Source organism: Takifugu flavidus, chromosome 4 (genome assembly GCF_003711565.1).
Source record: "Takifugu flavidus isolate HTHZ2018 chromosome 4, ASM371156v2, whole genome shotgun sequence".
NCBI classification, from domain to species: Eukaryota; Metazoa; Chordata; class Actinopteri; order Tetraodontiformes; family Tetraodontidae; genus Takifugu; species Takifugu flavidus.
In genome coordinates this window covers 12,281,608-12,295,444 of record NC_079523.1, presented here as the reverse complement: position 1 = coordinate 12,295,444, position 13,837 = coordinate 12,281,608, and the positions used below count along the sequence as shown (strand labels likewise).

Sequence of the window (13,837 nt, the reverse complement as noted above, 5' to 3'; positions counted from 1 at the left end):
TCTCCTGTTGCGGCTCTGAGATCATGCCGTGGTGTCATAGGTGTTGATAGGCTTTACATTCTTATCAGCTACAACTGATGGATAATTGAGTGGCTTGTAGATTATTTAAGATGGAAACAACACCTATTGGGTCATCAGCTGGTTACTTAAAACAGTGAATTGTGTAATATTTAAGATTCTGTGTATCAGAATTTTACATTGAAAAGGCTTTTTTAGAAAAAGGAAATAATATATTTTATGTAATGGATAATTAAACCTACTCATCACTGTTTGTGTTAGTTACATTGAACATAATTACTCTAAATATCATATTATTGTCTTGTTTCTGCTGTCAAGTGGAACATTATATTTGATTATGAATATCACTCATACTAAATATCACTCACTCTGACCTCTAATCAATCATGTTTTTTGGGATTAAAAAGGTATTTTCCCATTGGTTCCTGTGCATTTTCTAGGTTTATCTAGGTACAAACTTATTCTAAAAAATCTTGCTCTTCACCTTGACAGGGATCCACATCTGGTCAGACCATCTGAGATCACTTGGAGCTGTCTCTATAAGGCCTCACAGCTGATGTCAGGGAAAAGACCCCCAGAGCTCACTATCTGGATCATCTCAAGGCAAAGATCTGATCGAGGCGACGAAAACATTTTTGCTGTGCTGAGGGTACCCAAGAGTTCCCTCCATTATTGTTAAATGGAAGAGGTTTGGGAATACTGTGGGAAGCAGTGCTGTCTGGTCCGTTGAAACCAAGACTAAATGCTTTAACCCTGATTCTCTGCATTGTCTTTAGAGGGAGACAGGCAATGCCTAACATCATCCCCACGGGGATTCTGCTGGGGTGTTTTTCACTGGCTCAAATGAACGTGTGTTCCAGAGGACTCAGGCTGGGGTGACAGCTTACCTTCCAACGAGACAATGACCCTGAATCCACAGTAAATACAGCACACAAGTGGCTTGGGAACCACTCTGTGAATCTGCTCGAGTGGCTCAGCCAGATCCTTGACTTGAACCCAATTGGCAATCTCCGGTGGGCCCTGAAAATGGCCATCCAGCGGGGGTCTCCAGGAATATCAGGTGAAGCTTGTGATGGAATACACAAGAAGACTGGAGGCTGCCAAAATTAGTCAAGAGTCTGACTACTTATGTCGGTGCAACATCTTGGTTTCTATGTAAAAAGTCACATTCTATTTTCATATATGATTACCACTCACAAAATGCATTCATAATATGGTGTTTGTACTTCCTCAACCTTATCTTGAATCTTGCACCTGGACACCAGCATCATAACTCTTTATGACATGTCTCATATCTAATTTCTGTTGTTTCTTGGCGGTGCCAGTCTTTACCTTTCCATGTTTTCTAATGAAAGGTCTCAGTTCCTGGACAGAACCAACGCTTAACTGCTGTTGGCCTAAATCCTAACATCACAATTTTTTTCCTGTATGACGCTTATCGGTTCAATAAAGTGTGTTGACCTGAAAACCGTCATATCTAAATCAATAGACAATCATTGAAAATTGTCAGATAAAAAGACACATTCAGCTTTTTTCTCCGTAATATCTCCTGTTACCCCTCGTTTAGCTGATGATTAGAGTATGTTTGCCGAATTATCTTCGTGTGCGCGCGCGCGCGTGTGTGCCAAAATCCTCAAAGTGGGGACTGTTTGAGGCTGAAGACATGGCTACAAGGTAGAATTTAGTTGGGATGATTAGGTTTAGGGGCAGGGGAATCCATTCTGTCGACAAATGTCCACACAAAGGCAAAATTGCAATGGTGTTTGTGTGCGCGCGTGTGCGTGCGTGTGTGTGAAGCCCTGCCTCTTCAGATATGATGAGATACGTGCGCGCAGATTACAGCCTGTTCAGACGACCGAGGGTCCAGTTCCGTTAGAAGGGGGGGAACGACGCGTCGGCTTGCCAAAAAAAAAAGCCGTCACATGGGGCCGAGGAGGAGAAAAACACGCTCCCTGAAATGATCCTCACGTCTGGCGGAGGATCGCGGCTTCATTTGCTCCAAACTCTCCCTTCGGGTCGCCCTTTTTGATTTGGTTTTATTAATTTTCTTTTTCGCTCTCCGGTTCGGCGCCGATGATGATCAGCAAAGTTAAAAACGCCATGACCAACCTGGTCGGAGGGATGATGCCACACGGACACCATCACCACAACCACAATCACCACGGCCAGAGCTGCGAGCAGGACAGCCTGCCGCCTCGGTTTCCTTACAACCGGCCAGAATTTCTGGACCTCACCCCGGAGCTCCTGCAGTACTCCACCGAGCACGCATCGCGGCCGGTGCTCGCCTTGAAGAGAGGCAGCAGGCTTCCATGGAAAACAGGCTACGCAGAGTGAGTGCAGATATCCGTTAAATTGGAAGCAGACATTTTAAACCACTTCTGATGTCGTCTTGGGAGTTATTTTTTTAATTATTATTTTTACGCTTGTGCGTCTGCACCCTCAGCAGCCCCGAGCGCACTGCAGCAGACTGGTGATAGCTAATGTGGCCTCTGGTTACCGTGCACGGTAACTCTGAGCTGCGCGTCCGTAGTCGATACATCATCTATTCCAACTACAAGGATCAGTGATGTTTGGATCAAAGATACACCGGCAAATGATTTTCAAGTCAAGCATGACGGTCCAGTAGGACCGAACCAGCGGGAGAGTCATTGACCCACCAAACATTTCCATAGAAACACCTTCCCTTCACCAGATAACCTCTTGGAAAGCTATCTTCAGATGTAAAAAAGAGCATTCACATTTTAAATTGATGTTTATCCATGCTTTATCCATGCTTTTAATACACCTGCAGTAATCTAACAGCACAATTTAGGGTCAGGGTTTGCTGCTGGGGTGATTCCTGCAGGGGGGAAAGCAAAAACACTCCCACATTCCAGGGAGGGAGCCCATAAAGGGGCTTCAGTACTGTACATGTGCTGGGCTGGCCTCTTATATGAAATTGGGGTGGAGGGGAGCAAAAATATGCAGACTCAGGAGGTCCCAATACGATTTTTGTCTCTGCAGATTGACCGAGGGGTTAAGCGAAGCTGTCTTGGCGTTTAAAGTGAGGTCAGAGTGCGTGTGAATGGCGCCTGGAGACAAGTTTAATATATCGGTCCAACACTTCAATTTCAGCATTACAGTTGTTATTAACACCCAATAATCGCCTGATCTGCAGCTTGTGCATCAACTGTTTCGACAGGGAGGAAGAAGACAAAAAAGTTCTGCAGTGTCCCTGAACTGGAACTCTACAAGCTGTCTAAACTGCAGCATCGGTGTGAAACGTCTGCTGCAGTCTGTGCGTGATAGCGCATGGATTTAGCTCAGCAATGCAGATGACCCCGTGGTTTATCTCTGTTTAAGTTGTTTTGGTTTGGGGTTTTTTTAACTCCTGCCGTTCCTGTGTAAGTAGTACAAACTCTAATGATAACTGAAGCGGTCCTACTGACAGCTTAATAAGCGCTTATTATCATGAGAAGTCATAACTGGTGGCTTGGTTGTAGTGATTGAGGTTTTTACCCACTTTGTTTGGTCAGTATTTCCAGATGCGAACCAGGAAATCAGCCTTCAGAGTGTGGCCGATACGGTGAGGGCGTTGTGCACGATGACACGTCTAAATATACAATCACCCCTCTTCGCATGTGCTGTGCAAACATTCTGGGGGCATGATCAGCTGAAGAATTCTGTAGTACCTGGGGAATCAATGAGCTATAATTTAATTTTAATGTTAATTTTTATTCTTATTTCCTTCACATCCGGGCAATATTGCGGAACAACTGTGTTGTGTTGTTAGTGCCAAGCTGTGGGGTAGTTATCTTTAGTTTTCTTAACCTACAGCTAGCTAGTATTTTAGCCACCATTAGCCCTTTATGCTACATGAAAAGAACTTCACTCCAGAAAAGTGATGCAGTTAAGGAGAGGATACATTGAAACTGTTAACATCACAAGATCCATTTGACTTGCGTCAGTTCTCATATCTCTGTTTCACTTGTCAACATGTTCCCCTTTTTTGTTAAATTCAGATTTACTGGATGTTAGTGTTGGTGTTGTTCTACTAGGATTTAGGATGTTGCTCTACTAGGAGCAAAATTCTCCCAATTGGGACAAAGTGCGCTGATACGACAAAAGATTTACACGACGCTCCAGAATTGTCGTCACAGGAGGCAGTCGGATCTCAGAAAACTCAAGGTTTCGCAGCCGCAGAGTTGACTCAGCTTCCCCTTTTTGGACTTTCTTTGTGCATCGTGCGGTGCTGCCTGTGCAGTGGGAGGAGGTGGCGCTCAAACAGCAAAACCAAAACAGCACAGTTTTACCAAACCTGAGCAGATTTCCAGTCACAGATTGTGGAAACATACGACCGAAATATCACGTCCTCCCACGTAGATAACACCAACCCTTCTTTTATGTTAGCTCACGTCTGGCTGCTTTCAGAGATTCAGATGACAGCGATTAGATATTTTACGATGCCTTCTAGCTGATCTCATCTCGTTGCTAAAGACATTCGTAATTTCACTCGTTTGAGCTACATCAGGAACTCCAGAAATAGCCGAAGAAAAATCAAACAGCCTGACAGAAATGATGACAGCCGGGCACTTTTAAAGTCTTTTTGTTGTCAGTGAGACTAGAAGTCCAGTGCAGGGCTCTGGTGTATGTCTGCTGCTTTTAGCTGATTAGAAACTGAAAGGGCTTTTCATAATCCAGATTTAGGCAGTCCTTCTGATTTGGACCCCACAGCAGCTGATATCAGAGCTTCTGTCATAAACGCAGCAGATTCCCACCCCTCCGGGCAATTCTGATCTGATGATCGGTTCGGAGACTGAGAAGACAAAATTCGTAATCTGATTACACTTTTGCTGCAGATTTCTCCCGTCGCAGTTGTTAGATAGCGATTTCTTTTCTCTCTTTCGCTTTCTTAGCCCTACACTTTTGCCTCTGGTCTCTCGTTCCCTCTCCTCTGTTGATAGCAGCATGTGATAAGTTACTAATCCTTCCACTGCAGACATTTCTGAGAGACCCCTAATGACCTACTTTGCAATACTGGAGTTGCGCAATCGGTATAATGCTGGGTTATCTAGCTAATGTGGCATTTATTTATGGTGTTGCATAATATCCCAGCTTGAGGTCCAAACTGGGGTCAGCCTTTCCAAGCCAATTTCATGGTTGATTTTGAAGGAACAGCCAGCTAAATATTCATAATCGCGGTCTTTTTGCCACAATCTAGACTTTAACTTAAGAGGCGACTGAGTTTATGCATGATTTACGCTAATTCTATAATGTTTTGAGCATTTCAGCATTGTGTTCTAATATCAGTTCCTCTACGTAGTAGCATAACAGTCAGATGGCTGCAAATGGTTGAAACCTCTTTTTTCACATGCAGTGGTTTTCAGATCCTCTCAGAAAGTCCGCGAAAGTTCTTTCAACTGTCTCACTGCTTTCTCATGTCATGGAGTTCAAATCTTTCCACTGTCAGGGCGTCACTGTCATTTTCCCTCACCCACAGAGTGATCAACGCGGGGAAGAGCATGCTGAACGAGGACCAGGCCTCGTGCGAGAAACTGTTTGTGAAGAAGCCGAACAGCAAGCACCGCAACTCCACCCTACTGGAGGACAACAGGGTGAGTGGATGGAAACCGACCATTGCTGTGGCCCGAAGCACAATCTGGTCTCAGTTTTGATGCACTCACTTTACAAAATAAAGTGAAATAAATCTCTTTTTTTAACTCCTTCTTATACCCATTAGGCTTTTTCTATCTTATTTGTGCTTGATGGATTTGTCATTCTGTGCTTGTAGGAAGGCGAATGTCATCGTTCATAATTCCTTTGCACTCTATGATGTATAAATCAAAATAAAAGATCTGAAGCTTGGATCAGAAAAGATGGACAATGAATAGCGGGCTGATCTCATTGCATTGTTGTGTGTGATTTTGGCCAAAAGCTGTTAGTTTTTCTCAATATAAATGTCATTGCTCGCACCACGACAGCATCCAAGTAGCACACGGGCAAGAGGTGCGCCTGCGAGCACACAAACTCTTCGTTGTTTGACTCTACCCCTGAACATGCACGCACCCTCTCCCCTGCCGTGTTGTGGCGATGCATTACATCATCCTTTGTTGCGCCAACACTCCTCACCTCCCTTGCTTGTTTGGAGCCTCAGAGGGGTAATGCTGCTCATCACACTGCCTCTCCCAGCCTCTTTTTTGAAACTATGCATATGGAAAATATTGCTCTCTCCTTGTGTTCTCTATCCTGGTAAATTCCATATGAATAACAGTTCTTTCATAACCAAAACACGCTCGATGCCGTGACAAAAAGGGCAGTTGCAAATTCAAAATCCATACCTAGAGCTGTGCTTTCTGCTCTTGGCTTGCAGTCTGTTGTTGCTTAATTACTCTTCATTTTTCAGGACGGCACTGGAATCCCTCTCCACTTTTGGGGTGTGTTTGATGGTCATGCAGGTTCTGGAGCCGCCATCATGGCCTCCAAGCTTCTCCACCGCATCATCAGGGACCGTTTAGAGGAAATCTGCCACTTGCTGGAGGATCCTGCAGGCGTTCCACCCATCTGCCTGGCGAAAAATGGCAGCCCGTACCAGGTGGACGCGAAGAAGGGGGCCGCGCAGGAACCCGAAGACCCGGACTCTGTCAGCGACTCTACAGTCCGCTTTCACATGGAGAAGGTTGTCAGCCTGGAGAACCTGGTGATGGGAGTCATAGAAACTGCATTCACACAGATGGTGTGTACACAATACCTTTAAGGATGCACTAAAACTGCACTAACACTGAAACGGCATCATTACCCATTGCCGAAATTCTACACGTATTTAGACCTCGGTCACATGGATACTTTTATTGCTCGCCTTAGGCTTTCATAGGAATTTCACCCATAAGATTTGACAGGAAAGGTTAATTTGAGGAAACATGTTGGGCTTTTGTGGCTCTTTTTAAGACCGTTTTGAGCTTGTTCCGACTAGATAGTCGGCTTATTCTCATCGCAATGTCAATAAAAAATGACATCAGCCCAGTCAACATGAATGCCCATGACTCTTCTGTCAGACGGTGAAACCAACGTCCTGAAACGTGAGGGGGTGTTTTCGTCTACATAGCCAAGATTGTGTACATGCTACAAGTCACTGTGTCCTCTAGCTTTGGTCAGCTGGAAAAGGCAGCTGGACACACTGACATGCAACAGTTTTCCTACTGGCTTTTTGTTTTTATGCCGAACATACCGGTAAATGAAGAATGTAACGGCCTGTCCTGAACAGTTGGTTGCGTGGAGCTTTGTTGCGTTTGCGTTTCATTTCTCGCGTTTTCCTTGCCAGGATGACCTCATACAAAGGGAAAAAGCATCGTACGCCATTTCTGGCGGCTGCTGTGCCTTGGCCGCCATCCACTTGATGGGAAAACTTTACTTAGCCAACGCTGGTGATAGCAGGTGAGGAAGATACTCATTTACAACCCACAGCATCAGTAAGACGTCGGCCCTCAAATCTCGGTTGTCCTTTACAGTAAACTGAGACTGTGCCCCCTGTGGTTTGATGTGGACACTGCAGTATTATTCTGACTAATCTACTCACAGCCCTTTTTTTTGCCTCTGCAGGGCCATAATCGTTCGAAATAAGGAAGTCATTCCCATGACTAACGAATTCACACCAGAGTCTGAGAGGCAGCGGCTACAGTACCTGGTATTTCTCTCTGTTTTCATTCCCATGTTTCAAAAGCGCACAAAACTTTATCGTCTGAGACTCATACATGCAAGCAGCTCGAGCTGCCCAGAGAACTGCAAACTGTTCACCCTCATTTGTCAGGATCGCTGTGTAACTACTCTTCAAATGGCTGCCTTTATTTCTATTTGATCTGTTTGCTTTCCTTAATATCTTTTCAGTGTTTTTCCTCTATTTTTCAGGCCCTGTTTATTTCTTCAGTCTAATCCTCCTAGATTTGTTTGGAATTGTTTTCTTCTCTCTTTTCAAGCGAGTTCAAATTGAGATTTGAATGTCACATTTGAGCCACATTTACAGCTGTAGGGGATATCTTGGTGCCACCTTGGTTTTTGATCTGCCACCCTCTGTCTTCGTGATCATCTTTCTTTGATCGGGTTCCGCTAGCAAAAATAAAAGCACCTAATACATACAACGGCAAACAAATGAGGAATATATGAAACTAGGCTGGAGAACATCTGGTTCTCTGTTGGTTGCGAGTTTTGTTTGAAGGGAGCAACAACGAGGGAGTTCTTTGAGGCCATCGCCTGGAAAATCTGTGCAAGCAACAATCGGTTTGAGCCCAAACATCGACTCCGTTTGAAGTGTGCGAGCGAGCTAGTTGAGTGCAAAGCAGCCATTTTATTGTGGCTAAAAATAAAGTTGATGTGGTTTGAAAGTCACGCTCCTGCACTTGAATTATATCATCCCAGACAAGGGTGAGAAAAATAAAGGCTCTGTTCTGTGTTTGATGTCATGTTTTGGTAACAGTACCATTCTGTGAGCTGATGATCACTGACAGACAGCTGGAGAGTAATGAAACTTTGTGGTAAATCATAATACAGCGGTGCATGACGTGATGCCATCTGTCCTGTTTGCACCCATCTCGGCTATGTTGCACTAGAGTTTAACATTAAAGATAAAACCGGACCATTTTCCCAAAAGAAAACCCTGAATCACACTGAAACAAACCTGCGTTTGATGGTTTGGCAGCTGATTTCCAACGCGAGTCACAGTGTGGGCAGAAGATGCTGCTAAATCCGTCTGTTTTTTGCCTTTAGCAGCAGGTCTTCTCGCGCATTGACGTCCTGTTTATGCCATTTATAGTGTTAAGGGAAACATCACAGATGTGATTATCGTACTTGCTTTACATTATCTGATTATGTGTGCATGTTTGTGTGTGCCTGCAGGGCTTCCTGAGGCCGGAGCTCCTGGGTAATGAGTTCACTCACATTGAGTTTCCTCGCAGGATTCAGCACAGCGAGCTGGGGAAGAAGATGCTCTACAGAGATCACACCATGACCGGCTGGTAAGCACACATTTCCAAGGGTTGCTCACAACAGCCCGCCTGTTGGACACCAGAACTTCTAACCCCGATAATACATTTGATGCTTTAGTGTTGCGCCCATGCTCCACCACGACTGCAGAGCTGATGTTGTTTCATTCAAAAATCAGTTGCTCTGTTCTGACTCTGAAAATGCGTGACTTGGTAAATTTGGTAGATTTCCAAAATAAAATAATCCCATGTGTAGGGTGGAGCCTTTTCAACTTTGCAGAAGTGACCCACACTTTCAAAATATATTTGTATGGAAAAAGGAACCCTAATATACAATAAATAATCAAGCAATTCCACTTTTAGGTGAAAATAATGGAATTACCATTACGGTAGAGTCACCAAAATCTGAACAAAAAAGGGGTTGCTACTCCTCTAGATGGGGACAAACATTGTGGCTCATACAAAGTGGTAATACCACGTGATCGTGCACAGTGATGAAAGAGCTTCCTGTTGGAGTGATTCTCGACAGATTTTTAATTGTTCAACACAGCGTCACATTAATATCCGAGGAAGTCCCAGTTAAATGTGTAAACTACTCCTGGGTGTTATTTTGGTCACTTTAATAGAACGCTTGTTGTGTTTCAGGGCGTATAAAACAATTGTTGAAGATGATCTCAAATTTCCTCTGATTTACGGGGAGGGTAAGAAGGTAAGATGGATGTCTAATAATCAAGCTTATAATGCAACCTGTTAAAATTTTATATATTTGTAATATGTGCACGAGGCAGTCATGCTGTTTTGGCCGTTTGCAGAGAGTATCTAGAGATGAATAGAATTTTAAAATATATTTTCTTCTTTGTGCCTTCAGCTGAGCTACTTAACATTTGTATTATTGTCTGAGAGGACCCGCTCTACATGTAATAATCCCTCTAAAGTGGATTTTTCTGGAACTGCAATGCAGCCTGAAACAATAACTGGAACATTACTCTGTGTGTGGGCGCACAGGCGCGCGTCATGGCGACCATCGGGGTGACAAGGGGTCTCGGAGATCACGATCTGAAGGTCTACAACTCCAACATCTACATCAAGCCCTTTCTGTCATGCGTCCCTGAGGTGGGTGTGAGGAGCAGAGCTGCATTTACTTTGCTGCGTGGCCATATTGAGTTTTCAATTTACGGAGTGAGACAACGCACATTAGTTACATCACCTGTATGACAACTGAGCCAGTAAAAATTATTGATTAGGCTATCATCTTTCATTCATCTGGGATGTGTTGTGGTGGCAGCAGGCTGAGCTGGGAATCAGCATCCATCTACCAGATTTATTTAGAATCCCTCCAGCCACCACAACCACCTCAGCCTGCAGCTTTACTCTGAGATCTGCATTCTTAAATGGATATTCATTAATGACACAGTCAGTTGTCGCCTCTCATTCATTCAGTGGGACCTTTTATTATTTGAAGGTGTTTCTTGCTTGCTTGAGCCACAAATCCTTCAAAATTATCCTTCCTGGTAGCAGCTCTCATTCTTAGCCTTTATTAAATGCAGTGCCGTGTAGGTAGTGGGATCTTGACCTTGGAAAATTATTCTAATGACCAACGGAACATCACATTTTTAAGAATTAGCTGCTTTTCATGCTGCAGTATAGTGAAATCCTCAATGCAGCGATTTAGGCCACAGCAGCTGCCACTGGTCCACTTGGCAGCGATGTTGTGGTATCAAAAAGGGAACGTGTGTAACATAATTGTTACTACTGTCAAATGGACGTCATCTCAGGAAAAGGCACGAATAGAGTGTTGTGCACATGAGCTGTGCTGTTCTTTTCAGAAGAGAAGTGTGAACATCCTTTTTCCACTGTCAAGCCACCAAAAAGCACTTCTCATTTACATTGGCGCATCCCCCACCCCCCCACCCCCACCCTTCCTGTTCTCAGTATCGCAGAAATAGTTCTGTCCTCGTATGATAGAACATTGAATACTGTATAGATATCATGGAAATTCTTTTTTGAAGAGGTCATTTGAAACTGTGAATCGACATGAGCATCTTTCTGGCTCTAAACGAGGTCAGGCGCCCACCAACTGCTTTTATACAGATAAATGTTGATGGGGATGAGCAGAAAGGGCTTAATAATATATCTTTCTGACTGACAGGTGAAGATTTATAATGTGGAGGAGCACAAACATGGTCCAGATGATGTCTTGGTAATGGGCACAGATGGATTGTGGGATGTGACGACTGACAGGGAAGTGGCAGATGCTGTGTCAGCCTACTTATCCTGCTGTGACCCCTCCGACCCCATGAGGTATGCAGCTTAACAATGTAAAATAATCCTGAACGTGAGGATTCAACTTATATAATGTGATCATAGACATGAAAAGACTTAAATGAAAAAGATATAAAGCGCCGTCAACCTTGAGGTGTTACTTGTTGTCCACTAGGTGGAGACTAATCCCCACCTTCTAATTCCTCTAAAAAAATTTTGTTTGAAGAAAATGTATGTTCATTTTTTATTTTTTGTTTGTTTGTTTGTCACTAACTGTCTTATTGTATATGATTACTTTTAATCAGAGGGTCATTAACGTTGGTATTATTTTATCATCTGCCGATTATTATGAAAAGAGTCCAATCCAAAACTACTTGGTCCTGTTATTCATTAATCATAAAATGCTAAAAAAAATATGTATATTTAGGAAGATTTTTTCACAAAATAACAATTTACTCAATTAGCTGTTGTTCATAGTTCTGATCAATCATGTTATTCAGATTCAGATTTCCTTTATTTGTCCCACACGGGAAAATTCACAGCACAACAGCAAAGGAAAAGTAAAATAAAATAATTAAAATAAAATTTGGGGTGAGATATACAGAAAATGTATATAGATGTATATATACAATAATCCAAGATAAATGGATAATTGGCCCTTGTATACCTGTACATGGTACAGAGGCTGTATGCAATATACAATATACACATCGATATACATATCAATACAATATACATCTCAGAATATATTATATTCAGACTTTTCTATCGGGCATTATGTTTATTGTGCAGTCTGACAGCAGCCGGCAGGAAAGATCTGCAATACCTCTCCCTCACACAGCGAGGGTGGAGCAGCCGCTCACTGAAGGAGCTGCCCAGTGCTGTCAGGGTGTCCTGTAGGTAGTGGAACGTGTTGTTCAACATAGATGACACCTTAGCCATCATCCTTCCATTTCCCACCACCTCCACTAAGTCCAGGGGACATCCCAGGACAGAGCTGGCCCTCCTTACCAGTCTGTCCATCCTCTTCCTGTCCCTGTCTGTGATGCTGCTCGACCAGCAGACTATCCCATAATAGATGGCTGATCCCATCACAGAGTCATAGAAAGTCCTCAGGAGTGGTTCCTGCACTCCCAAAGACCTCAGCCTCCTGAGCAGGAACAGTCTGCTATTGCCCTTCTTGACAAGGGCGTCTACTACTGAGCTCTTCAGCACAATCGGGCTTTTCATTGACGACATCTGTTGTTGCATAGCCATACAAGTCTTGATTGTAGACAACGGTGATGCTGATGTCTTTCAGGACTTAAAACTGTAGTTGAACCCTTACCCTTTTACCGTCTTTACCTGCCATATATACCCTGCCATATTAAATGCTTTTAATCTGCATTAACATGAGCCTTTGCAGCACAAAAACTGAAGTGACATCCAAACTGAACTTGATGACATTGCTGCGATGCATGTTCAGCTGTTTTAACAGCATGTGGTTGCATGTCCCACAGGTACACGCTGGCTGCACAGGACCTGCTGATGAGGTCACGTGGCGTGCTAAAAGAGCGCGGCTGGCGGTTACCCAGTGAAAAACTGGGCTCGGGTGATGACATCACTGTGTTCGTCATCCCGCTGGCCGGCCAAGAAACCGAGACATGAGTGGGTGACGTTGACTGACCGCTCTGACTGTAAGGAGCCATCCATGCTGGGAGTGGGGGAGAGGTGGGGAGGACACCATTCATCGTAGAGAAGACTTGGGCCTGCCATCATCATCGCCATTGTACTAGGTTGGACCTGCTGTAGTTCTTCACTGTAACCCAGTCATGTGAAACTAGATTTGGCCCCTGTGAAACTCAAATCCGTTGTATTGCTTTTCCCATTTCCCGTCCATGTTCTACCAGTCACTTTTCAGTCCCTCACATTGATTGTTGGTTTCCATGCCTGATGACTGACTGATGACTGATTTCCATGTCTACATGTGCTGTTCTTTAATTAAAGTGGGGAAAAAAGCAGAAGAGAATGTAACCAAAGATGGAAGTACAGATGAATCCAAAAAGAACCAATAGATCTGAACGTGAAGAAGACGTGTATGAAAAAAGCAAACCCAAAAGATCGGACCTCAAACGTAGATTCTTGCTGCACTTCCTTTCTTATCGATGAATGAATGACGAATGCTGGCGTCTGTTGCACATGCATGATGGTAGCCTGCTGATTTGTTTTGAATGTGCTCATAGAGGAGTTGCTTTATTTTTGATGTTTAATGGGGGGGTTTGATCATTGGGAAACATTTATGTGTCCAGGTCTGGTTAGAGCAGGTTAATCACGGATGCCTTATGAAGAAATAAAAGGGACACACCAGTTTAGTTTTATTCTTCATATGCACTAAATCACATCCTTTTCGAGCTGAAGCATGTAAATACACTTTTTTTTTTACATTATTTAGATTACCCATATATTTTACCGACAACTTGGGTTTTAATAGTTTTATTTTTGTGGTTTCTTTGTTTTGAAGAGCTGGTTGGAGCTACCAGAGTGTAAGATGGAGGGATAATGTGTACCAATTGGGAGATGAATTAAAAAAAATGTTTTCCCTTGTCATCTAAAGCTGTCCGTGTCTT

General features: G+C 43.6%; 1 protein-coding gene across 1 annotated transcript; it reads left to right on the top strand.

The window, feature by feature from the left end:
* Positions 1–1,830: 1,830 nt before the first annotated feature.
* Positions 1,831–13,817, top strand: ppm1j (protein phosphatase, Mg2+/Mn2+ dependent, 1J). The gene is made up of 10 exons (XM_057030496.1): positions 1,831–2,348; positions 5,498–5,612; positions 6,401–6,730; positions 7,316–7,428; positions 7,594–7,678; positions 8,884–9,002; positions 9,615–9,678; positions 9,975–10,082; positions 11,119–11,270; positions 12,731–13,817. The coding sequence occupies exons 1-10, from the start codon at positions 2,092–2,094 to the stop codon at positions 12,876–12,878; spliced, it is 1,491 nt and encodes a 496-aa protein (XP_056886476.1). The 5' UTR covers positions 1,831–2,091; the 3' UTR covers positions 12,879–13,817.
* The last annotated feature ends 20 nt before the right edge of the window (positions 13,818–13,837 follow it).

Coding starts and splice junctions, on each gene's coding strand:
- ppm1j (XM_057030496.1), top strand. CDS start 2,092: ATGATGATCAGCAAAGTTAAAAACGCCATGACCAACCTGGTCGGAGGG. Junction 2,349..5,497: donor TGGAAAACAGGCTACGCAGA/GTGAGTGCAGAT, acceptor CCTCACCCACAG/AGTGATCAACGCGGGGAAGA. Junction 9,679..9,974: donor TTTACGGGGAGGGTAAGAAG/GTAAGATGGATG, acceptor GTGGGCGCACAG/GCGCGCGTCATGGCGACCAT.